The sequence below is a fragment of the Gopherus flavomarginatus genome, chromosome 9 (assembly GCF_025201925.1).
Source record: "Gopherus flavomarginatus isolate rGopFla2 chromosome 9, rGopFla2.mat.asm, whole genome shotgun sequence".
NCBI classification, from domain to species: Eukaryota; Metazoa; Chordata; order Testudines; family Testudinidae; genus Gopherus; species Gopherus flavomarginatus.
In genome coordinates this window covers 92,586,959-92,613,378 of record NC_066625.1, presented here as the reverse complement: position 1 = coordinate 92,613,378, position 26,420 = coordinate 92,586,959, and the positions used below count along the sequence as shown (strand labels likewise).

Here is a 26,420-nt window from a genome sequence, read left to right as displayed (position 1 = left end):
AATCTCCAGGCTATGATACAGAGTCCACAGCACAGTGCTGTGTGACAAGCGTAATGGAAAGCCAAAGAATCAAATGGATGCTCATGGAGGGAAGGAGAGGGGACTGAGGACTCCAGCTATCCCACAGTCCCCGCAGTCTCCGAAAAGTATTTGCATTCTTGGCTGAGCTCCCAATGCCTGTAGGGTCAAATACATTGTCCGGGGTGGTTCAGAGTATATGTCGTCAATTCACCCCCTCCTCCCACCCGTGAAAGAAAAGGGAAAAAAATCGTTGCTTGATTTTTCAGTGTCACCCTATCTCTACTGCATGCTGCTGGTAGATGCGGTGCTGCGGCACTGAACAGCAGCATCCTCTTCCCTCCCTCCCTGGTGGCAGATGGTACAATACAAAAGGAGTGATAGCCATCCTCGTCATCATCCAGTGAGTGCTTCTGGCTGTCCTCAGGTGAGGTCGGCCGGGGGCGCCTGGGTAAAAATAGGAATGATTCCCGATTATTCCCGGCAGATGGTACAGAACAGCTGGTAACCGTCCTCATCATAGCAACTGGGGGCTGAGCTCCATCAGCCCTCCCCTTTCATGTCTAAAGAAAAGATTCTGTATGGCCTGGACTATCATAGCAGCGGGATGCTGGGCTCCTCTCCCCCTCACCGTTTAATATCCTGCCTGGACTGGGCTGCCTCCCCCTCATTTTATCTCACTAAAAAGTCAGTGTTTCTTATTCCTGCATTCTTTACTACTTCATCACACAAATGGGGGGACACTGCCACAGTAGCCCAGGAGGGTTGAGGGAGAAGGGAAGCAACGGGTGAGGTTGTTGCAGGGGCACCCCCTAGAATCATATGCAGCTCATCATTTCTGCGGGCTCTGACACGGAGCGGCTGTGCTCTCTGGTTCTCTGATGCACTGACTCTCTAGTATACTTGCCCCATATTCTAGGCAGGACTGACTCTATTTTTAGACAAAACATAAAGGAGGGAATGACCGGGGGAGTCATTCCCATTTTTGTCTTTGCGCCCACAGCCGACCTCAGTGAGGCTAGCCAGGAGCACCCATGACAGCAGCAGCTGGTACAGAACGACTGATAACCGTCATCTCATCGCCAATTTACAGAGGCATGGCAGACGGTACAATAGGGATGGTAACCGTCTCTTCTACTGTGCAAAGGCAAAGGCTGTATAGCATTGCAGTACCGCGTCTGTCAGCAGCATCCAGTACACATACGGTGACAGTGACAAAAGGGGCTCCATGGTTGCCATGCTATGGCATCTGCCAGGGCAATCCAGGGAAAAAGGGCGCGAAATGATTGTCTGTCGTTGCTTTCACAGAGGAAGGATTGAGTGACGACATTTACCCAGAATCACCTGCGACACTGTTTTTGCACCATCATGCATTGGGATCACAACCCAGAATTCCAGTGGGTGGGGGAGTCTGTGGGAACTATGGGATAGCTACGGGATAGCTACCCACAGTGCAGCGCTCCAGAAATCGACGCTAGCCTCGGTACATGGACTCATAGACTCATAGATTCTAGGACTGGAAGGGACCTCAAGGTCATCGAGTCCAGTCCCCTGCCCTCATGGCAGGACAAAATACTGTCTAGACCATGCCTAATAGACATTTATCTAACCTACTCTTAAATATCTCCAGAGATGGAGATTCCACAACTTCCCTAGGCAATCTATTCCAGTGTTTAACTACCCTGACAGTTAGGAACTTTTTCCTAATGTCCAACCTAAATCTCCCTTGCTGCAGTTTAAGCCCATTGTTTCTTGTTCTATCATTGGAGGCTAAGGTGAACAAGTTTTCTCCCTCCTCCTGATGACACCCTTTTAGATACCTGAAAACTGCTACCATGTCCCCTCTCAGTCTTCTCTTTTCCAAACTGAACAAACCCAATTCCTTCAGCCTTCCTTCATAGGTCATGTTCTCAAGACCTTTAATCATTCTTGTTGCTCTTCTCTGGACCCTCTCCAATTTCTCCACATCTTTCTTGAAATGCGGTGCCCAGAACTGGACACAATACTCCAGTTGAGGCCTAACCAGCGCAGAGTAAAGCGGAAGAATGACTTCTCGTGTCTTGTTTACAACACACCTCTTAATGCATCCCAGAATCACGTTTGCTTTTTTTGCAACAGTATCACACTGTTGACTCATATTAAGCTTGTGGTCCACTATGACCCCTAGATCTCTTTCTGCCATACTCCTTCCTAGACAGTCTCTTCCCATTCTGTATGTGTGAAACTGACACACAGCGCTGAATTATTGTGCTTTGTGTGGCCGCGTGCACTCGACTTTATACAATCCGTTTTACTAAACCAGTTTATGTAAAATCAGAATACTCCTGTAGTGCAGACATACCCTCACATAGGGCTGGATTTCCAGTTAGGCACATGCCGAGGGGTGCCAGCGTCTGCATTTTTTTACAGCAAACATGAAGGTCACCTGTAGGCGGGGTGGCACTGAAGATGCTGTGCCTAGGAGCATGTAAGGTGTAAAGCCAGCCCTGCTCTCAGACGCACTTGCGGACAGGTGCTTGGCTTCCCTGGTCCTGAAATTGCTTTCCTTGCACTGCATTCTCAAAGTGAGCGGTTCTTCCTCAATGCTTGTGCTGCCCCGGATAAAATGCTGCAGTAGGCCCCTCATTTGCATGTTAACTGTCAGGGTTACCAGCATGTCAGAAGTTGTTCAAAACACATATTGGGGGAGCTCCCCCCCATGTCTCCCTCTTACTTCCTAATTCAATCAAATATCCAATTGAAAATTGCTTTCAGCGGCCTCTGTGGTTGGAGTATGCGTAACAGCACCACAGGCAATCTTGTTATGGGCAGATGTTCTGACATCCCACGCTGGCTTCAAAGCAATGGAAAAGGAAATGCAGGGACTGCAGCCGCGGCTGAGTTAGAGGGTAATGTATCGCATCACAAGCAGTTGCTATTCTAATTCCAGACAAAAAACACAGGGCTTGTCTAGACACAAACTTGCACCAGTTTAATTACCCTGATTTAGTTAAACTAGTGCAAACCCCTGTGTGGACACATTATCTCATTTTAAAACGGGTTACAGTGGTTTAGCTTGCTCTGTATGTAGAATGTAAGGTACAGGAGCAAGTTAATGACTAAAATACAGGATAAAGTTGGTTTAAGAGGGTCCACCCACAGACTGAATTAAGTCTTCGTAAAATCTTGCCTGTACTTAAACCAGGACAGCTGTGTGTGGAGCAGAGCTCTGTGGCAGTTGCAAAACCATAACAATGACGTCAAAAGTAGATAAGAATGTTGGGATTTTTTAAAAAGGCCAGGTGTGGCTAAACTGAGATAAAGCCACCAATGTATGAGAATGGGCTTGCATCACTGCAGCTCAGGAGGTCAACATCCACTTCTGGCTGTGCGTCCCTCTGTCACCGTGGTAAAGTTACTTCATGTCTCTGGGCCTCCACTTCCCACCCATCAAATGGCAATAACAGGGCCCTGTCTCACAAAGGTTTTCTGAAGCAACATTACTGCATGGTTGTAAGGTGCTTTGAGCTATTCTCCTGGAAAGGAGGCACTGGAGAAGTGCAATGGGGAAATGCAGAGTTAAGTACCTCAAGTGACCTTAACTCTGCCCCCCAAACCTGCCACCTCACGCACACTCCTAGCAGATTGCAGCCTATGAACAGCACGCTGAAGGCATGTGTACGCTGCTGAATTATTGGCAATGAGCCATAATACACTGACCTCAGCAGCTCTCCTGTGTGCCATGAGCTAGGTCTCAGCCTTGCAGACCATGAGGAACTCATATTGTACAAGGTTCACCTGGAATGTTGTGGTTGGAGAAGCTGCAGGGGGAAGCAGAAGTGTAGTGGTATTTCACTCAGTGACAGTGCTGCACAGAGCCAGCAGGAGGGCTGGGTGTGGAATGAGACAGAGACAATGCAGAGAGCAAGATATGAAAATATGAGGGCTTCCCTGTTATAGGTGGAAGCTGGAATTGAGGCAGCCTTTGGTGTGTATATGAAGGGTAAGAGGCTCCTCCAAAGAGGGAGAGTTGAAGAGTCTGTGAAGTGGATTAAGGTTATGTATGGTAGCACACAGGAGTATGTGGCTCCATCATCTCCCCCATTCTAGTCAACATATGCACAGACCTGCTGGGGAGAGCATGACTCAAACAGCCACAAGATCCAGCTTTATATCCAAGGCAGAGTGCACTATCTCCTAGCTCTCCCAGTGCCTGAGGGAGATTAGTCCCTGGATTCAAAGCACATGTCTTCTGGAAATGTTGGCCTCTCCCAGTTCTCTGCTTGCTCCTTCAGCCTGCCCTTCAGAGGGTCCTACTCACGCTCTCATCAGTGCTCTGTGGGAGTCCCACCGGGCTCCGTCCTTGCTCCTTTTCTCTTCCCCCTCTATGATTTATCTCGGGCCAAGCTCATCCACAAGCAGACATTTAACCCTCTCTATGCTGAATACTCTCAGATCAACCTCTCTACTCCAGCCCTGCCAAGCTGGAGAACTGAATTTGATCCCAGCCTCTGCCACAGAGTTCTTGTGTGATGCTAGCAAGTAACTTAAACCAAACTTTCACAGGCGGCCACAATTGTATGTTCCTTATTTTCTGGATACAGTGTGATCTAAGCGGGGATCTGGAGTGTTTTAATGAGTACAAAGCCTGATCAGTTTTTGAATTAACTAGGTTTTGTCCATCAAAGGGTAAATCTTCAATGGGCATCTGAACCTCTTTAGGTAAACCAGATAAGGAGGAGGCCTCCTCCTTGCCACCAGTTGCTATAGATCTACCCTTGTGTCCCCTGCTTCTAAAGCTGCCTGCAGGGATGTGTTGGCAACTGATTGTCCTGCTGAGCAAATGGACTTAACCCCTCTGTGTGTTCTCCTGGGAATTTATCCACAATCTCCACTTCCTTGTCCCACTGCATATAGTGACACTTGGCTAACATAGCCTGATGATTTGCTATCCTGGCTTGCAGGCTACTCGAGAAGTATATTTTTTTTTACTAAAAGGAAAAAAAAAAAAGAAAAAAGAAAATCTAATCTTTTTTAGAGGTTGGTTCTTTGCCCTTTAGGGCAGACTTTGTAAACTGCTTAGATTGCTCATTGGCTGCAGTGATTACTAACAAGGTGAGTATCAGAATACTCCAAATCCTCAGATGGAACTTGGTATCTCCAATCCATGCATTTCAACGAAGCAGAGAGTGTGGCTGGGGGAGACCATAAATCCTTAACAAGGCTGAAGATTCCCTTCTTCAGTGGCAAAGTTTCACAGCTCTGAGGAGCCAGTTACAGAACCTCAAAAAATGTATAAGCCTTCTCTTGAACCATCTCAAGAAGAATTTTAAGGATTTCTACCATCTTTTAAACAATTCTTGAAATCCTCAGCAGTAGCAGGGACGGATGAAATCACTACTTCATCTGAGGGGGTTGATGGAAAGCATGGAGGTGCTGATGGGGTCCTCTTGACGCTCCATGTCCTTCCTTCACTCAGCAGTTGCTGCTCTTCTGGGGTGATCTCCTGCCCAGGAAGAGTGAGAGGGCATTTGAGGTTTAGGCACTGAAGATTTATTTCTGGCTCCTGAAGGAAGAAATGGAGACTGACTCTGGAATGGAGTTTGTGGTGTCCACATGGCCAAGTTTGAAAGCCATAGGAGTCTGGCATATTGGGCCAAAGAGGAGGCATCTATGAAGCATGTGGAGTTTCAGGTACATCATCTCTGCAGAAGGGAAGAATTTCATCTATGCTCTTCCCCATCCCTAGATCGGTTGGGTAGGAAGGGTGCTGGTTTAGAAGGATTCCTGCTAGAAGTGGCTGCAAATGAGGAAAAACCCACCAATCGAGAAGCAGTGCCTAGAGCCCTGAGACTTGAGTGGGAATCATGGATTTCCTCTGACTCTCAGGTGGATGAAGTGAGATCTTCATCACTGGTACCCAAGACTGGGGTACCAGAGATGATTTTGAAATCATAGCAGAAGCAGACACATTGGGAAGAGAAGACTCCAGAGTGACTCAGTCCTGGGGGGGGGGGGGGGGGCAGGGGGGGAAGGGTGTAGAAAATGCCCCCTTAGGTGCCATCAGTACTGGAGATCTGTGTTCTGTGGAGAGTGGTCCCAGGTGAGTCAACACCAAAGAAACTCTCAAAGTGCTGTAGGCGAGGCACTCTATGTAGGTCAATGCTGCTGCTCTTTGGATGGTGCTGCGTCCGTCCAAGGTCAATGACATGGTGCTGTCTTTACTAGCGCTGGCTTAACCAAGACTCTGGCTTGCTGACTCTTAGCAGTCCCTTGCCCTGTACTGGGAAAGGGGATAGTGCTGAGAGGCAAACTGAGCTATGCTCTGCTCTCCTGCAGGTGGCAAGGGTAATGGACTGCCAGCAGGGTGTGTGGAACAGTCTTTGCACTCCTGGAGGAGGAATGAGCACACTCTGCCACTCCAGAGCCTAGCGGATGGTGCACTGGAAGCATATTTTGCAGGAAAAAAGGCAGGAACTTTTGTCTGGCACACCATCAGATGCTCCCCTCAGACTGCTCCATGAGGTAACAATTTAGCACTGACTCTAGGGTGACCAGACAGCAAGTGTGAAAAATTGGGATGGGGGTGGGGCGTAATAGGAGCCTATATAAGAAAAAGCCCCAAATATCAGCCTGTCCCTATAAAATCGGGACATCAGGTCACTCAAGCTGACTCTCTGACCTTGTGTGCATTTGCTAAAAGATTTGCAAATTGCACACTTAGGGGAGATATGAATCTCCCCAAACAGTAAAGGCCCTTCAGATGTTCATCCCACAGGGAAATTATCTTTCCATGGGAGAGAAAGGTCTTTAAACCTGGGGACATGGGATCAGCCATGAAGCTTGCTTGTTAAACCAACAGGCTAAGACCAGAAACACTAACATGCAATACCTGCTGTAACCACGACCAGTAACAAACACTCTCTAGTGACTATAGGGACACTGAAGTTGTTCTGACTTGCTGCCAAGGGTGATAAGAAGGAACTGAGTGGTGGCTGGGGTCCCTCTGCCCTTTACCATCTTGAGAGTGGGCGTGCAAAGGTGAGCAGAATACGGGCCTGGCCCCAATAGACACTGCTGGTAAAAACATTCCAAACTCCCGCACATAGGGCACATGTGCACCATGACTGAGTCTCTCTGCTTGTGGTTCCCTGCCAAATCACAGCCATAGCCTCAAAGCCTTTGGAGAGAGCCCGGGTAACATCCAGTTTGAGCTCGAGGAACCAGAGATGTGGCTTTGGCAGATTTAATGAACACGTTAGCTCCCTCTAGAGCTTCTCAGTAGCTGTTTAAAGGGCTATTATCCACCAGGGCTTCCTTTTGCTCCCTTGCTCTGTGCACTTTTTTCCTGCCCCTTTCTTCTGAGGGGGCAGCAAATAGGCTAGAAGGGAATGGGCCAGCTCCTCCCATTGCCCCTAGAAGGCCCCTCTTAGCGCAGGGGATACAGCTACTGCTACAAAGGGGAGAAAAAAATGCACTAACGGCAGAGTTTGTCATGCTCACAAAAACAGTTGCACAATAATAAGATGTATTCTAGCACTTGCCTTTGAATTTCCATGATTCCCTGAGAGCTGAGGCTCTCCTGGGAGAGGGAAAAAAATACACCTTTTCTTTGAAAGGTGGAAAACCCCTTTCCTAGTGCCTTTATCCACCAGAAAGCAGTCGAGATGTACCAAGCCCAGTTCTTCCCCACTGCGGCTTCCCATTACCACGTGCTCTTTCCCCAAGCTGTAGAGAGCACTTGGCTCCACCTTCTGCATCTGGCATTCCAGACACCTGGCGTCACAGGTGAAACACATCAGCTTTTAATGGTCTCCAGCCTCAACACCATCCTGTTCTGCACTAGGGCAGGAAACCCTCTCACCACTGATGTTTGAAGTGGTTTCTCAGGACACAGCTTGTCCAATTTTTATAGGATTTTGACAAATTGTCAAAGGTTCAGCAAAACGACAAGTCTTCTCCAAGCTCTGGAAAATGTGTGTTACAATGAGAGACTAAGAGAGCTCAAGTCTATTTAGTTTAGCTAAGAGAAAGCCAAAAGGTGACTTGGTCACAGTCTCTTGGCTGGTACCAACATGGGGAAGAGAGTTCAGCTAGCAGAGGGCTCCTCAATCTAGCAAAGGCAAAATGAGATCCACTGGCTGGAAGCTGAAACTTCGACAAACTGATTAAAATGTGCCCATTACTTCTATCCACTGTATTTTATACCCTTGTGTCAATAAACACTCCACTCTATCCCACATCTTTGACGACTCTCTTTGCCTCTGTCCCCATCCCTTACCAGCTGCTCCATGGCCCACCCCAGCTGCCGGTCTCCTTCACAAGGTTTCTACCTTTTAATTTCCCCCAGGAAGGGTTGGAACTAGGAATGCCCTACACCAGTCTGTACTTCCTGGGATAGAAAGGAGGTTACTGGGAGATCAGCAACTGATGGTTTGGGCAGCCTCCAGCTCATTTTGCAATGCAGCAGCCCAAGAGCCAGCCTTTAAAGCCTTGCTATCAATGCACCTCATACCAGCCACAGCCTCTGCCCGAGGCAGCTTGACTGCTTATTAGCAGCGCTGCATGGGAGACTGACTTTGAACCTGCAGGCTGCATGTGTGCGATGACTCACAAGGAAGCAGCCCACTTTCCTGGGATGGTAAAGACACTAACTTTGGTGATTCAGTGCGTTAGCACCTCTTGAGCACTTTCCCAACCCATCTGCTCCATTCAACCTGCTCCCCGGGGAGCTACCTTATGTTATGTGACCCAGCACCACAGCTGTTACGTGGGGCTGCTGCCTACCCACGGGCTGGTGAGAAGCCTGAGGACTGCAACTCACGGGAACAAAAGACAGTTGTAGCTACCTGGGGCGGTGAGTGGAGACTCCCTCTCCCAGCATGCCAACCCTCTCCCTCCCTCCCCCCGCTGAACAGCCTACTGGTAGGCTATTATAAAAAGATGTCATCTGGGCAGTGGACTGCACTTTGGCCACCTCCACTACACGGTACAGAGCAAGAGCTGGACAAGTAGAACCCTGTCAGATTGGAAACCCAGCTGGCCTCTTTGTCACCCTGGCATGGGCACAGCTAGCCCCTCTGTGTTGCCGTGTACTCCCCACATAGCCTGTCACAGTGCTACTGCTGCTGAGATTTTCCTGGAGCAGCACAAGCGAGTGGAGATGAAGAGCTAGAGCAGGCTCAGCTGATTTCTTATGCCCTGCAGGCCCAGTTGCTCAGTCCTGGTTGAGGCTCCTATTCCTCTCAGTGTGACGAGATGCACAGATCTCACCCTGCCCCAGCAACAGGAGAAAGGAAAACAATTATAGAGAAACATCTCCTGCTGCCTGGAGAGGTCTGGTTGCCACAGTAACAATGGTGATGCCAGCAGACGATGCTTATTGACCTTGAAGAGAAGCTAGAAAGTGCAGCAGGTGGGGGGAAAGGCAGCCCCCCTCTCCCTTGGCTAAAAAAGTAGGGAGAGGTGCTGGAGGCAGGACCGCCAATCTCTCCCAGCATTTGAGGCCTAGGGATCTTGTGAGTCTGGGCAGCACTGCGAAGGGCGAGTGTATTCCAAAATCCAACACATGCCTCACAAGCAAAGCAATTGAGCTTGTCTTCCCTGCCATGGCCACACTCCCTCCGAGAGCGCCTCCTAGGAGCTGATGGACAACAGATGGCTAGGAGGAGAAATGCTGAGCTATCAGCACTTCTGGCTGGACAGTTCTGGGCCAGAGGAGTCCAGCAACCCCTGGAGTTAATAAAAGGGGGGGATGTTCGGGAGCATGCCATCGTCTGATCTTTAAAATCCTAGTTCATAGCAAGGGCTAGTGTGTTGGCTCCACCCAGAGGAAGGAAGCGGTATAAAGCAGGCAGGGCTTCACTCCAGTACTAGGAAGGGCGATGCTCCTTCCAGAGCCCAGCAGCTCATTGCTGCTGTGGGCCAGTCCCATGCAGAGCCCCTGACTGAGCACACTGGCCCAGAAAAGCCCTGCCAAGGGGAGGGGCTGGATGTCCATGAGCCAGAGCACAGCATTCAAGCCAGCTGCAATTCCAATCTAAATATTCAGGAGATGAGGGAAAAGCAGTTCAAGAGAGCTGGCAGTTTTTCAAAGAGACATATTAAGGGCACAAAAGCAAACTATCCCACTGTGAAGAAAACATAGGAAGTATGGCAAGAGATCGCCCTGACTTATTCAGGAGATCTTCAATGATCTAAAACTCAAAAGAGAGTCCTACAAATGGTGGAAACTAGGTCAGATTACAAAGGATGAATATAAACAAATCACACAAGTATGTAGGGACAAAATTAGAAAGGCCAAAGCACAAAATCAGATGAAACTAGGTAGAGACATCATGGGTAACAAGAAAACATACTACAAATACATTAGAAGCAAGAGGAAGACCAAGGACAGGGTAGGCCCATTACCCAATGAGGAGGGAAAAACAACAACAGAAATTGTGGAAATGGCAGAAGTGCAAAATGTTTCAAAGTTTTCACCAAACAGGTTAGTAGTGATTGGACGTCTAACACAGTGAACACCAGCAAAAATTAGGTATGAATCAGAGGCTAAATTATGGAAGAACAAGTTAAAAATTACTTAGGTAAGTTAGATGTCTTTGACTTGGCAGGGCCTGATGAAATACATCCTAGAATACTCAAGAGCTGACTGAGGAGATATCTGAGCCATTAGTGATTAGCTTTGAGAAGTCATGGAAGACGGGATAGATTCCCGAAAACTGGAAAATGGCAAATATAGTGTCAATCTATAAAAAGGGAATAAGGACAACCAGGGGGATTACAGACCAGCCAGCTTAATTTCAGTACCCAGAAAGATAACGGAACAAATAATTAAGCAATACATTTGCAAACACCTAGAAGATAAGGTGATAATTAATAGTCAGCATGCATTTGTCAAGAACTAATCATGTCAAAGCAACCTAATAGCTTTCTTTGACAGGGTAACAAACCTTGTGGATGTGTGTGTGGGGGGGAAGCAGTAGATGTGCTATATCTTTATTTTAGTAAGGCCTTGACACTGGATCGCATGACCGTCTCATAAACAAAGTAGGGAAATACAACCTAGATGGAGCCACGAAGTGGGTGCAAAACTGGTTGGAAAACCGTTCCAAGAGAGTAGTTATCAGTGGTTCACAGTCAAGCTGGAAAGGTCCCGCAGGGATCAGTTCTGGGGCCAGTTCTGTTCAATATCTTCATCAATCATTTAGATAATGGCATAGAGTACACATATAAAGTTTGCGGACAATATCAAGCTGGGAGGAGTTGTAAGCACTTTCGAGGACAGGATTAAAATTCAAAATGATCCAGACAAATTGGAGAAATGGTCTGAAGTAAATAGGATGAAATTCAATATGGACAAATGCAAAGTACTCCACTTAGGAAGGAAAAAAAATCAATTGCACACATACACAATGGGAAAGAACTACCTAGGAAGGAGCACTGTGGAAAGGGATCTGGGGGTCATAGTGGATCACAAGCTAAATATGAGTCTACAGTGTAACACTGTTGCAAAAAAAATAAAAATAAAAAGCAAAGATCATTCTTGGACGTATTAGCAGGAGTATTCTAAGCAAGACAGAAGTAATTCTTCTGCTCTACTCCATGCTGATTAGGCCTCGACTGGAGTAGTGTGTCCAGATCTGTGCACCATATTTCAGGAAAGATGTGGACAAACTGGCGAAAGTCCAGAGAAGAGCAACAAAAATGATTAATGGTCTAGAAAACATGATCTCCAAGGGAAGCTTGAAACAATGGAGTTTGTTTAGTCAGGAGAAGAGACAGCTAAGAAGGGACACAATTTTCAACTACATAAAATATTGTTACAAGGAGGAGGGAAAAAAATGTTCTCCTTAACCTCTGAGGGTAGGACAAGAAGCAATGGGCTTATATTGGAGCAAGGGCAGTTCAGATTGAACATTATGAAAAACTTCCTAACTGGTCAGGGTGGTTAAGCACTGAAATAAATTGCTCAGGGAGGTTGTGGAATCTCCCTCATTGGAGGTTTTTAAGAGCAGGTTAGAAAACACTTGTCAGGGATGGTCTAGATAATACTTAGTCCTGCCATGAGTGCAGGAAGTTGGACTAGATGGCCTCTCCAGGTCCCTTCCAGTCCTATGATTTAAATACTAGCAAGTTGGTAGCTAGATATTACTCAGTTGAGGGGGAAAGTCCCAGCAGTATCTCTGTAGCAGGGTGCTGGTGCAAAAGTTCCTAACTAGCCCCTGCCCAGTCAGCTCCAGTCAAGGGAAGCAGATTGGGGCTGATGAAAAAGGCCTGATGGTGGCCTGAGGATTGGCTACACCTGCTCGCCTGACAAGCCAAGGGCTATAAAGGCTGTGAGGGAGCCCGAGGGGGGAAAGAACTAACTAACTGATGGACGGCTGCCTCTGCCTGTAAAAGAGGATGAATAATCCTGTAAAATTTGTAAATAGACAGACACTGGTGGTGGGATAACTGTAGGTAGATAAAGACATGGGTGTTGTTACACAACCCTGAAGTCTCTCTGAGCCTTATTGGGGCAGCAAGGGGGCCACAGGAAGAGGGGTGAGTTATAAATCCTGTTACAATCTCGCTCCACCAAACTGAGTGTCTTCTCCTCCAACTGAATGGTCCAGGGTGGGCACTAGCCAGGGAGCAGAGAAAGAGGCTGCAACAGGGCTGATGGGGGAGTGGGGGGGTTCTGCTTGTGAATTATTAGAGAAGTCAGATTTTATCCACAAGTTTCCTGCAGGCTCTAGGGCTTGTGCTGCCATACTCCTGCTTGGCCTTGTCTGCATTAGCAACCTTTGCAAGGGTTTTCCCCCTGCTGAACTGCAGGAAGGGCATACTCCCATGTCATCCAATCCTGTGGCAGTCAGAGTGCAAGTGCCCTCCTGCCACTCCAGCACCCCCAGGGGTGGCAGCAAAGGAGTTCACTAGGTGCAGGGGTATATGTCAAGCGCTCTCAGTGTAGGCATGGCCAAGCAGGGTCATGGCAGCACCAGTCCCACCTGTGAAACAGGGAAAAGGGGGTTTATGGAGACTATTTAGAAGTTTTCACTAAGCCCCTGTTAACACAAACACCTCACAAATGGTGCACTGAATGAGGCAGGGGTCCTGGGAAAAAACTGCATGTGAATGTGGAAAGTATCCTAATGCACGTTGTTACAGTGAGGAGGGAACTGCCCCTAGAAGCTCTCGGAGGCACCCTTTCCAAAGCAAAGGGCTGTGCTGCTCTCAAGGTGGACCCCCCATTTTTAGAGAGGATCACCAGGCTTCGGCACTTCCTCTTTACCAACTCTATTGACCTCGCAAATGGCTGAGACACAAGCTCTCTGTGTAAAAGGCTTACCTGCCCTTTCAATGACCACATAACAAAGGGCTAGGAAAGCTCCTGCAGGCTCTGCCTCTCTAGGTCCTGCGTTGAACACTCCTGCCAAATCCAGGAAGCTGAGGCTGACACCCTCACCACTCCCACAGTGAAAACCACACCAGATTTCCTCTCCTTGTCTCAGGTATTAGGCCTTTGTTATACATCCAAGACCCAACTTCCATCCCAAACACCCACACACATTTTGCAGGTTTCCTTTAACAGTGCCAAGCCATGGCACTGCCATGCTTGGGTGGGGGGCAGAATCAAGCCTTAACCTCACAGGGTTCATCCCCTTCAGTAGTGAATGACAGCAGCTTTAACACAGATATCATGGACACGTGCATTTCCAACACTTCATCTCAAGTGCAATGAAGGGAGTCTCTTCCCTGTAGGGGCTCACGAAGCTTTAGCTGCACCTCAGTGGTCTGACCTGCATCCCCAAGTTCAGCTCAGCAGCGTATGCAGCAATAACCCAGGCTGCTGGTGACATCAGGCGTGTCAGCACTTTGCCCAGGCTGCTGCAGTGGTAACAGAGATGGAAGCCAGATATATAGTGTAGCATGTTTACTGTGAGAACACACATTCTGATATAGCGCAGAGATCTTTGGGTATAGCTTCCCCAGAGACTAGACACAGACAAACCTGTACCATAAATACAGTCCTCCCCATAGGCGGGACAAAGGAATAGGGAGCCTTCCACTTGCTCTGACAGATTGTCACTTTGCTGAAGAGGTGACATCACAGCCCCTGCAGATGGGGATTCCTCTACCTGCAGTGGCTTAGGAGACAGGACCCCTGTAGTTACCATGCCTCTGGGCTTGTGCTTGACACTCATTTACATAAATATATATTAAATAGTTTGTACTTTATCCACAATAGCAATTTCTCCTTATCAGTGTCTTAAAAATAAAACCTGATTTGCTCAAAAAGCAGTTGCACTTTGTTTCTATCACTGAAGGGTTCAGAGCTCAAACCTCATTCAACCCTCAAGGACTAGAAAGACCTGTCTCTGTACTCCCTGTGCACCCCTTCTAGAGTGGGCACCACGCCCCTCCTTGCAGGAATCCCAGCCCAATGGGAACACACAAAGGGGCAGCCACTGAAAGGGGTCCCCCCACATGCAGTGGTCCCCAACCTGACCCTGCAGTGCCCCAAGTAAAGCTTCCCATCTCACCCCCCATTGCCCTCCCTGCCGCAGTGCCTATCCCATGCCCCCTGCCAGTGTTTCTCCCTACAATCAGACTTGCCTCTGTGCCTCCCTACAATCATCCCCACCTAGGGGGGTGACTGACAGACGAGGTGAGAGAGGCAGACAGTTACCAGATCTGGCAAGTGGAGCAGTCAGGTTGGGCAGAGGCAGTGGGGCCCACGGAAGGAAGGAGCTGGTTTTGGGAGCAGGCAATGCCCAGTGTTACCTATTTTTCATTCAATCACATAAAAGCCATTTCTCAACAGGCTTGTCGGGAACCTGCAGGCTGGGATTTCTCTATTCCAGAAGCCACTGGCTTGCAAAGCACTCATCACACTGAATGTGCACCCTTGCCAAGCCTCGGGATCATTCTCCTGCTTCCAAGGACACTGCAGCTTAACCAGGAGATCCTCAAGCTGCTTTCAAATCTCCTCCCCTGGCATATTCCAGCAGCCAGAGAGCAGGAGACCAACACACTGCAGCTGTTCAGCACAAACATGCAGCATTTGTATGTTCTGATGAGGCTTGTAGCTGCTACAGTGCCCATGTCTGCCAGACCTGTGCCTCTCTCCATGCAATCAGTGGGCTAACACCAGCTGCAGGCAGCAGGCATCTCCTTTGGCCTCATTACCCTGACAGCTGTGGCCCCACCTCCCCTTCACTTCTGGCTCCAGTGCCACTGACAAAGCAAGCCCATGCACTCCCTATGATTTCAGTGGGAGTTGCCCCTGCTCACCCAGGGCTGACTGTTTTTTATTTAAGGAAGGCAGGGGTCCCTTGCCTGGTGGTGACAAGCTGACTGGTGTCTCTGAACAGAACAGACTTTTCCACTGTCCCCTGAATGATCCATAGACCAGTCTCCTAAAGCCCTGGGGGCTCAAGCCATGGCATGCTACAGAGCTTTGGAGTGCCAGATGCTGTGCAGAGAGTGTCGTAACATCTGCCCAGCAGGTTGACTGGAGGGCTAGAAACATTATGCAAGACATGGGCACAGCCAAGTCCACTCCAGGATTGGGGAGCCACACTGCTTCCAGACATTGACTGGCTCGGGGATTCTCCTTTCTTCCCAGCATGCTGGCCATGGAGGGAGATGCTAGTTCTGTAGCTCCTGCTGACTAGAAGGCTGCTTGTCCTCAACACTTTTCTCACTGGACAGCTGTTGGTCCCGATACAGGTGACTGGATGGCTGCTGATCTGATAGAGCATTATCTGTGGACAGCTCCTCGTCTTCTTTCTCCAGTATCTCCACCGGCTGCCCCTTCTCACTTGGCTCCAATGTTTGCATCACTGGCTCCTCCTCATCCAGCTCCGATGTCTCCCCTGGTGCTACTGGCCTGACCACATCTGGTTCTAACATCTCCCCAGCTGGCCCCTCTTCATCTGAATCTGACATCTTCCAAGAGAGCCCTATCTCACCTGCCTCCAGCTTCCCTGTCTCACCCAGCTCCCATGTTCCCCCAGCTGGCTGCTCCAGCACCACCAACCCATCTTTTTCAGATGTCTTTCCAGACTGCCTGGTCTTGCCCAATCCCAGTACCCTCATCGTGCCCTGTTCTGGCACCTCCTCAGATAGTTCCTCCTTGCTTGGCTCTGGGACCTCCAAGAGCCCTGGCATCCTCATCAGGCCTTGTTCTGGCATCTCTCCCAGGGGGTTCTCTACCAAGGGCCCAGACCCACCCAGGTCTAGCTCAAGTGCGTCCCCTGAGGGCTCCATCTCACTCTGTTCAGGGGGCTGGCAGTTCAGTCGCTCTTCACTTATTTGGGGACTGATGGAAGGTTTCTCAGTGAAGCCGAAGCGAGCGTAGTTCTCCATTGAGGTCGGGGAGGAGGGGCCTGCACTGGAGACAGTGCTGGAAGGACCACTGCTGTCTGCAAAGCAATTCCAGAAAGCGTAAAACAAACACTTAGAGAGTCAGTACTTAGCTGAAAACCTCAGCCAGAGTCTGTGCTGAAAAGCCTATTAAATGGCATGTAGCACGTTCCCAGACATCAGCACCTGACTGTTCCCTCCAGTGGGAAGGCAGCACTGAGTGAATTGTGCACCAGGGTGGGACCCAAGTGGAAGTCACTCTTGTGAGGAGTGTCTGGGCTGAACTGGTAAACAGCAGGTAGTCAGACACTGAACAACATTCTCCTGGCTTTATACCAGATGCATCAGTGTGCATCCAACCCCCAGAACTGAACCAGGTTTGAGGGGACTGGAAATCTGTCACTTTTATTTCTTTGAAAAACAAAAATGTTCAGCCAATGGAGCCAGACTGACAGCACTGGAGTCTATTTAACCACAGGCCTGGGGAAGAGCTGGGCATGGTATTCCACACCAGTCCCTACTCATGGTTCAGGAGAGACCAGAGTCTGGTCCTTGGGGCCATCTAGGCCCTGGTCTCCCTGTTGTGATTGCCCATATGCAGGTCAGTTGGTGCCATTGTGATGGCGATGGTTTTGGGATGTTAACATATATGTGCTAGGAATTGAGCGAAGGCCTACAGGCCTCTAAAAGCATAGCAGTAGAGAGCAATGCACACATGGATTCTCTCAGTTGTTATGTCTGGTAACTGTGTATATGTGGTGGTTCTCCCTCTGCGGAGGAGGCAGCCGGAAGAGCCAGGAGGGCAGGCAGGACCACCCCACCACCTGCTCTAAAAAAACAACTTACTGGAATCATGCAGGATCTCTTCCAAAAGTAGCTGATAACCAATATATGAACCCTTGGGTAACACAGGCCCAAGAGGCTTTCAACTGCTTACATTTCTGTCTCAGAGCAAGTGGCTCTAAACTCAGATGAGGGGTGGGAGACACCAGGCATACCGCTGCTGACAGGTAAGAGCCACCTCTCTCTCTCTCAAAAGTACATCTGGCAATTCTGTACATAGTGGATGTAACTAGCATCAAGCCCAGGAATGGAAAGGGAAGAAAATCAAGCCATTACATGCTTTTATTTATTTAAACCCTTCTGCAGACTCTTGGACTCCACTATCAAATACTATATCCACCAAGTCCAAAAAATTATAAGTGGGCCATAAACAAACAGATAGCTCAAAACCCATGTATCTGCTCTGCACATTTTTCCCCACAGGTACATTCCCGAAAGAGAGTGATGCTATTGGTCTTGTAGTGCATAATTTGAAGTCTGGAGTAGGACCCTTAGGCTATGGAATAGTCACCTTCTTTCACAGATTTTCTGAATTACTTTCTCCTGTTGGTAGACATTTTAATTGCCCCTGTCGCAGCGAGATTTGGCCATCATTTCTCCTTGGGGTGCCATGGGACCAGACAGAAGGAAGTACTAATTAATGAGCCCTGTCAACCCTAGATAAAAGCTTGGTCGGGATTCCAGAACTCTAAAGAACTTCATGTCCTTGTGAAACGTGCAGTACTGATCCATTATAGATAGCGTCCCCCATGCAAACTTACTCCCGGATGAAGCTATCACTGAGTACCACAACTGCACTCTTGCTACAAAGAACAGGGATGCAGAATAAATAAGTGGACCAGTTAGATCTTGTAACATATCAGACTTAGGCTCTAGCATGGATACAAGCTTAGGTGTACATAAAACTATGGTTTGCATATCAGAACCCAATGGGGCGAATTTTTATCCTAGCCGCTAGTGACTTGCTACTCCTTGTCCAGAATATATGAAGGTTACTTTGGCCACGTCTACACTAGCACTTACGTTGGCAAAACTTTTGTGGCTGAGGAATGTGAAAAAACACATCCCTGAGCGACATGAATTTTGTCAGCATAAGTGCTTGTGTGCATAGTGCTAGGTTAGTGGGAGACACAGCTACACAAGCACTCTTACAATGGCACAGTGAGAGAAGGACGGTGCCCCTCTCCCTCCCCCCCAGCAGGCCAAGCAGAAAATAGGAAAGCACTTGACCCTGCATGCCCCGCTATGTGGCTCCTATGCTGGTAATAGGAGTTCTTCAAAGGTGACTCTGCATATTCCCAGTTGGGTATTGCAGCTTTGTTAGGGTCTAATAGCAGAACCTTCTCCAACCAGTGCCCATTGCCGGGTACATGCGCCCCACTTCCTCCTCCTCTCAGAACTTCCAAACATTGAGGTGAGGCTATATAAGGGGGTGCTGCATCCTCTTTCGCCTCAGTTCATTTACTGCTAACCCAGAGAGACCATAATAAGACTAAGAAAAATAGGGGCAGGAAATGTGAATATGTAGAGTCATCCCAAAGAACTCAGCTTAAAAGTAAACTTCATTTCTTCTTTGAGTGGCTCTGCATATTCCCACTTACAGCTAGTTTGAGAAGCAACAGGCAGTACTGAAAAAGCCCAGAGCTGGGAACAGAGTCCTAATTAAATAATGATTGAAGCACCACTCTGCCAAACTTGGCATCTGCTGCTCTAGAAGCTAGATCCAGCTCATAGTGCTTAGTGAATGTGTGCATTGACTTCCAGGTAGCAGCCCTGCAAATTTCCATAATAGGAACACATTTAATACAAACAAAAGATGTAGCTACAGCTCTAGTAGAATAAGACTGTACAACAGAAGACTCAGGAATTTCTGCTGATTTGTAATACTAAGTGATGCATTTTTTCACCCAACTGGAAATAGCTGAGCAGGCAAACTCTGACTTCTTCGTATAAGAAACAACCAATCTAGATGAATTCCTAAAACTGACTTCTATTTAAATATGCAAGAACCCTTCTAGCACCTAAAGTATGTAACTACCCTTAGCACGTGGATTTGGGTAAAAAATGATATACTGAAATGTGATGTGAATCGCCTGTCCCCCAGTTCAATTATGCTCCTCTTTGTCTTCCAAATGATCTTGTTTCCAGGTGTCAAGAGGGGGGAGGAAAGAGGTAAAAAGGTGATGTCACAGTCTCTTATTTTATACCCTTCTCCTTGCTTTTAGGAATACCACCCAGCTGGGGTACAGACAATCAGTTTCCTGGGTCCATGAGATTCAAAGCAGCTCTCAGGTGAATTGTATTTCTTGCCCACACCTTTTGCGTATGTGACGCTTGAGTGCCATGCAAGGCCTTTGTTTACAATTCTTTTTGTTATTTCTAAGGAGCTACTCTGTGGGCATTCCCTAGACCCATCACACATTTCAGTAACAAGCATACAGTAAAATTTCATAACTTCATATACAATAACGATGCACACATTTTAACAGGACAGTAGGGTTGCCAACTCTGACTCAAGCTATTCTGGGAGATATTTTCCCCCTAACATGATGTAATGTCATTTTCTTAAAATATCCTATTCAAGTCTCCCAGATTGCTTTCAACAGGCACCAGGAGATCGATGCCAGTTCCAGGAGACTCCAGGCCAAACCCTACAGGACAATGATGTAAAGCAAATTATGATTTTTCAAATGACAACTCACAAGACATACTTTGAACAACATATATCAGAACCATATACACGTGGTGAATATGGGGGGTTTCAGGGTGTTATTTTGAGGTACAATGTATCACAGTTGTCTGATATGAAACAGTGGCTATTTTTGGTAAAAACCTAGGATCAGATCTACAAACCACCTTTATGAAAAATCATAAAGGGCAGCTCAGCCATCAGGGTGTGCAATTTGCCCACCTTTCTGGCTGACATTATAGCAATAGTGAAGACCATTTTAACAGAAATAAAATATGAAACACTTCACCTGTGGTTCAAAGGATGACCTCAAACATAGATTAGATCAGATTAAGATCCCAAAATGGGACTGGATCCCTTAAAGGTGGAGATCTGTTAGATAATCCTTTCATAAATCTTTTAACAGAATCATGTACAGTGATATACTATCGACCAAAATTAGGTAGACTAAATAGCTACCAAGTGAACTTTTAAAGAAGAATTAGGCCTCGTCCCCTCAGATTTTAAGTATATAAAATTTCTAATACACAGGGTATGGAAGCTGTAACTGGGAAATCGTATTTTCCCTGCATCCAAGCAACAAATCTAGCTCATTTTAAATAGTAACACTTTTTAATAGGCAATTTTCTAGAATTAAGTAGTACATTCTATACCAGTGAGAACATGACTGCTAAGAGTAGCCAAAGTCCGACAGCCCAGGCCATAAGATGAAGAGACTGAGGATCTGGATAAAAGATCCTGCCTTGTTGCTGTGAGAAGAGATCCGGAGACAGAAGAAAATGCATGTAAAGTCCAGCTGACAGCTGATGCAGATTCATGTACCGCTGCTGTCTCAGACAAGCTGAGGCAATCAATATAATTTTTGCCCTGTCCTGACAAATCTTTGTCACCACTTTCTGAATAAAGGTGGTGGTGGGGGGTATACAGAAGGCTCCTTCCCCAACATAGAAGGAAGGCATCTGAAATGGACTGACTGGCTGTCAAAGAGATCTACATCGGGCTAACACCAACAGATGTCTTGCATACCTGGATTGTTCAGGGACCACTCGTGAATCTGAGAACTGACCCTGATGAAGCAATCTGCTAGTACATTGCTCTTGCCTGCTAAATGCAGGGCCATTAGATAGATCTCATGAAGAGTGCACCAATTGCATAATCTGACCACCTTGGTATATAACTGGAAAGAATGAAGCTCCCTTCCTTGCTCATGTAATGCATGGCAGGAGCGTTATCAATTTTTCTCCCTTTAGCAACAGGAGAAGAGTGAGCTTGGCCAGACCTAAACCTGTTATTGGCAGCAGCCACTAACTGAGTTAGTTACAGGATGTGTATGAGTAAAGTAGGTCCTGCAGGCACTTTTGTAGCTGGTGTAGCAAGGTATTTACGTGCCAGGTATGCTAAACATACATATGTCCCATCATGCTTCGGCCACCATTCCAGAGGACATGCTTTAATGCTGATAATGCTCGTTAAAAAAAATGCATTAGTTAAATTTGTGACTGAACTCCTTAGGGGAGAATTGTATGTCTCCTGGTCTGTTTTACCCACATATTTCATGTTACAGTAGTCTCGGATGATGACCCAGCACATGTTCGTTTAAGAACACTTTCACAGTAGATTTAACAAAACACAAAGAAGGTATCAATGTGAGATTTCTAAGGATAATACAGCACTCAACTGAAGGTTTAAGAATCTGAAGTGCCTTCCAAAATCTGAGAGGGAGGAGATGTGGAGCATGCTTTCAGATGTCTTAAAAGAGCAACACTCAGATGCAGAAACTACAGAACCTGAACCACCAAAAAAGAAAATCATCCTTCTGCTGGTGGCATCTGTCTCAAATGATGAAAATGAACATGCACTGGTCCGATCTGCTTTGGATCGTTACTGAGCAGAACCCATCATCAGCATGGACACGCCCTCTGGAATGGTGGTTTAAGCATGAAGAGACGTATGAATTTTTAGCACATCTGGCATGTAAATATCTTGCAACGCCAACTACAACAGTGCCATGCGAACGCCTGTTTTCACTTTCAGGTAAGGTTGTAAATAAGAAGCAGGTGGCATTATCTCCTGTAAATGTAAACAATTTTGTTTGTCTGAGCTATTGGCTGAACAAGAAGTAGGACTGAGTGGACTTGTAGGCTCTAAAGTTTTACATTGTTTTATTTTTGAATGCAGTTATTTTTTGTACATAATTCTACATTTGTAAGTTTAACTTTCATGATAAAGAGATTGCACTAGAGTACTTTTATTAGGTGAATTGAAATATACTATTTCTTTTGTTTTCTACAGTGCACATAAGGGGGTTCCCAAGAGGATGGATCTAGACTGTTCTCAGTGTACCAGATGACAGAACAAGGAGTAATGGTCTCAAGTTGCAATGGGGAAGGTTTAGGTTGGATATTAGGAAAAACTTTTTCACTGAGAGGGTGGTGAAGCACTGGAATGGGTTACCAAGGGAGGTGGTGGAATCTCCTTCCTTAGAGGTTTTTAAGGTCAGGCTTGACAAAGCCCTGGCTGGGATGATTTAGCTGGGAATTGGTCCTGCATTGAGCAGGGGGTTGGACTAGATACCTCCTGAGGTCCCTTCCAACCCTGATATTCTATGATTCTATGAAATATTTGTAATAAAAAATATAAAGCGAGCACTGTACACTTTGCATTCTGTCTTGTAATTGAAATCAATATATTTGAAAATGTAGAAAACATCCAAAAATATTTAAATCAATTATATTCTATTATTGTTTAACAGTGCAATTAATTGCGCAGTTAATCACGATTTTTTTTAATCGCTTGACAGCCCTAGCCATAACTATACTGTACTTAAACTGCTTTATACTAAAAACTAAACTGTAAACTAACATGAGACCAGAGTGGTTCAATTCCATCTGGCACAGCAGCTGTTCCCTTACACAGCTACTCTGAGAGGAAGGGTCTAAGAGGGCATGTGTGCTCTCATGAGCATTGCTTAGAGAAGGTTCTGCCGTTGGGTGCCAACAGGTGAGGCAATATCTGTAAGTGGGAATAGGCAGTGCCACTTGAAGAATACTGATTTTTCATCAGCATCTCCTGAAGTAGCTAGGCTGCTAAGCTCAGAGAAAATAAAAACCTAATAGCCCCTGAAACCTCGAGAACCCACATCTTATGCTACATTGGCAGGACTAGACTCCAGGATCCAGACTGCAAGGGTTCACACCTGCCTGGCCCTGCCCCAGATAGGTCAGCAGATATGTCAGAGGAGGGAGGAGTCTGTCTCCCTACACAAATCACCTGGGAGGGTTTTTTAGATCTGGGAGTCCTGACAGTGGCACAAGAACGGGGCAGAAGGGCTGCTGTGCAATCTGCCAGGGTGAGAATCCCACCTACTCACCTCCGTGGCCTTCCTCAGCCTCACCTTTTTGGCACACAGAGCCTTCTCGCTTTGTCCAGTGGCCTGGGGTTTATGATGGTCAAGAGCTGCAGGTAAAGCAGGGACACTACACCTTAGCCCTGCTCGCCTCAGTCTTTGACTTCATACTGAGTTGCTAGCGAGTACAGAAGGGAGAAAGTCCCAGCTTCATGACAACAAATCATAAAATAAAGCCAGTACCTAGCCCAAAGGAGAGAAGTCTATTTGCTCATCACACCAGATTTTGAGGAGAATTCCGGGTTAGATCTGACCAGGAGGAGCAGAACAAAGGCATGAACCTTGGAAGTGTACCTTTTGGGAAGAAGGTCCTAGCCCTGCCCTCCTGCTGTGAGCTCCAAAGAGCATGGGGGAGAGGAAACTCCCACCCCCAGAAAGGACAGAAATGCCGAATGTACTTTTGACCACTGCTTAACAGGGAAAAGATTCAACCAAAGGCCTTAGAGGTGAGATGAACCTTATTTTCAAATGCAATCACAGTCACTATGAGAAGTGCTGCCCCTCATTTCACCCTACAACAGAGTGGAAGGAGCGTCCTGGCCTCAGCGACCCTTAGAAGGAATGGGTGAATGAGGTGCAGTGAAAGCACTGGATGAAGACTCAAGAGTTTTGAATTCCCATTCCTAGTTCTGTCACTGGGTTGCTCTGTATCCTGGAGTGAATCCCATCCCCTCTCTGGGTCCCCAAAGGGGTTGTGAAGCTCAGCTGTAGCTGTGATTAGTGACAGAGAAAAGCCTACAGCTAAAATAGTAAAGAAGGGAACACCATGGCCTGGAGCTCTGCGGGAGAATCTGAACAAGAAACGATATTCTGCCTCCTGGATCAGAGGCACTGCTATTTGTCAGGCAGAATCAAACACAATGGAGATGGAAACCCCTCTTAGGTGCCAACCAGTCCATCCCCACACTCAGGGGGACAGTGCGGGGGTCACCTTGATAGAATCCGTGGGGAGACTGTCCACTCGAATTGTTAATGTGTCGTGATGGACCTTCCACCCCTTCCCTTGCTGGACTGTTTGGTAGACGGATATCTTTTTCCTTCAGGAAGCAATTCCCAATACAGTAGACAGGCTACATGTTTTCTTTGTACTCAGTTATATCCCATTTCTCCCAGGTCTACCCCTGAAAGTCCCCTAAGCAATTCCTCTCCCGCCTGCAAACCCTCCAAGCCAATTATCTTGGCATCCTGCCGCAACCACCATTTAGCCCAGCTATCACAAATCAATTCCTCCATAAGAGAAAGGAAACACTCACACCACGGTGGTTTGTCCGAGCGCTGGCGCAGTGGCAGAGATGAAGACGAGAGGATTCTCTGTGGCATGAAGGGGTCACCGGGTGTCTGGCTTGCAATCACAGAATCAAACAGAGCTTGAAGAGACAGAACATCCACATGAGGCCACAAAAATTCCATCAACCACACGGATTAACACCCCAGAGTGGAAAATACCAGGCTGCTGCTCCAGCCACAACAGAATCTAGGCGCTCTGCAGATCTACAAGCAACCTGCAGTGCCCCCACCATCCCTCTCGGCACCATTATGGATGAACCGAGGTACTTACTACACCAAAAGCAGCTATTCTGATAATGCTTTCAAATGGTTTGGCTGACAGATACAGACTCCCTCCTCCTGCAGTTAGAAGTTACTTTTGATTGACTGCCTCTTATGTCTCACATAACCATGCAGGGCCACCCAGGACTCACCTCACTGGACCAGCAGGCTCTGAAGATGTTACGTTAACTGGCATTTGCTACTTGCCTTACCCTTTTCAATCTGCCTCTACATTCTACAAGGAGAACAGAGGATAAACAGCCCCATGCCCCCACCCCCAGTGGATCAACCACTGCTCCAGTTGTCCTTCTTTTCTCAGGGTCTCAAGACCTGCCAGCCTCACCCACCCCCACCCCCACCCGTACCTGTGGATGCTCGAGAGTGCAAGTTGCTGTAACACCTGCACACAGACGTCAGGAACTCATTGACCTGTCGCAAAGAGAGGGAGTTGTGTAGGGTCTCCAGTGGGTAAATGGTGGGAACCATGGAGCAGCCTTCAAAACCTGCAAGAAACCCAGGCAGAAAAAACATACAGCAGACAGTGACTTGGTTGCATTCAGGATCATTCACCACTGAGTGAGGAGAGGGAAGCAGTCTCCCAAACCAGACAAAATGGGGCCACTATGAACACCAGACCCAAATTCATCTCATCTAGGCCAGGAAAATTGTCATTAAGCAAAAACAAGACTGAGAGCACGAGCACAGGCATGCACAGCCAGAGCGGGGGAGCACACATCACCTCTCTGCTGCCCAGTTTGTGACCCTTTTACTAAATTACAGGCATTTGTTTGGTTGTTGTGGAAGAATTCATCATGCGCCCAACAGCTCATAGCAGCCACTCTGGAGAAAGTCAGCAAAACCTTAATGGGAAAATGGCTCCCATTTCTGGTGCTTTAAGTTTGTGACAAGATTTTTTCTCTGTCCTAAAATGTGCCCCACAACCATATAACCATTTAACTAAAGAAATGGTGAACTGCAAGCTGAAGGCAGCAGCAGCCATTCCCACAAAGACCTGCCGTGCCCCCTCCTGCCCACAAGGACCTGCCGTGCCCCCTCCTGCCCACACAGGCCTGGCAGGTTTACCACACACAAAAGAAGGTTGTACTAGAGCCCAGTTCCTCCCTGGCACTGCTCTCAAACTTCTACGCACTCATTTCCAGTAGCCATCAAATCCAATGCTACCAGGGCCAAGCATTTCACTCACTCTCTGGTCTGCCCTTGCTCAGATCTCACACCCAGCAGGGATGCAGGAGTCCCCATGTGACATTTCTGACCCCAGCAGAGCCACTGTAACACTAAGGCATCGGGCAGCAATGCTGTCTCTCTTCGACTCTCCTTAGTCCCCACTATGGGCTCTGAGCCAGCACAGAATTGCTAGCAGCAGGAAGGAGGCTGACGGGAAGAGACTGAGGCAGAATAGGGGAAGCTGTTTCAGGCACTCCTGTCTCCATGATCCCTTCACCCTCTTTCCAGGCTGTCCCTGGTTTCCATCCCCCACTTCAATCCTGCCCATTCACCCCTGGCTCCATCAAGCTGCCCTGGAAAGTTCCTGCCTCCCTGTCATAAACAGATAGCTAAGGGTTA

The 26,420-nt window shown here is 47.5% G+C and overlaps 1 protein-coding gene across 18 annotated transcripts in view; it reads right to left on the bottom strand.

Annotated features, from left to right (window-relative positions):
* The window catches only part of PPIP5K1 (diphosphoinositol pentakisphosphate kinase 1), a 232,533-nt gene that overhangs the window by 66,794 nt on the left and 139,319 nt on the right, over window positions 1-26,420 (bottom strand). For 14 of the 18 annotated variants that reach the window (XM_050967192.1, XM_050967191.1, XM_050967189.1 and 11 more), the window contains 3 exons: window positions 25,202-25,339; window positions 24,542-24,655; window positions 13,901-16,409 (listed from right to left, as the gene is read on the bottom strand). In XM_050967192.1, the coding sequence (XP_050823149.1) occupies window positions 15,634-16,409; window positions 24,542-24,655; window positions 25,202-25,339 (1,028 nt within the window). In that variant the 3' untranslated portion in view covers window positions 13,901-15,633. Of the gene's footprint in view, window positions 1-13,900; window positions 16,410-17,465; window positions 23,339-24,541; window positions 24,656-25,201; window positions 25,340-26,420 lie in introns of those variants that run through there. The other 4 variants (XM_050967206.1, XM_050967208.1, XM_050967207.1 and 1 more) reach the window with 2 other exon arrangements.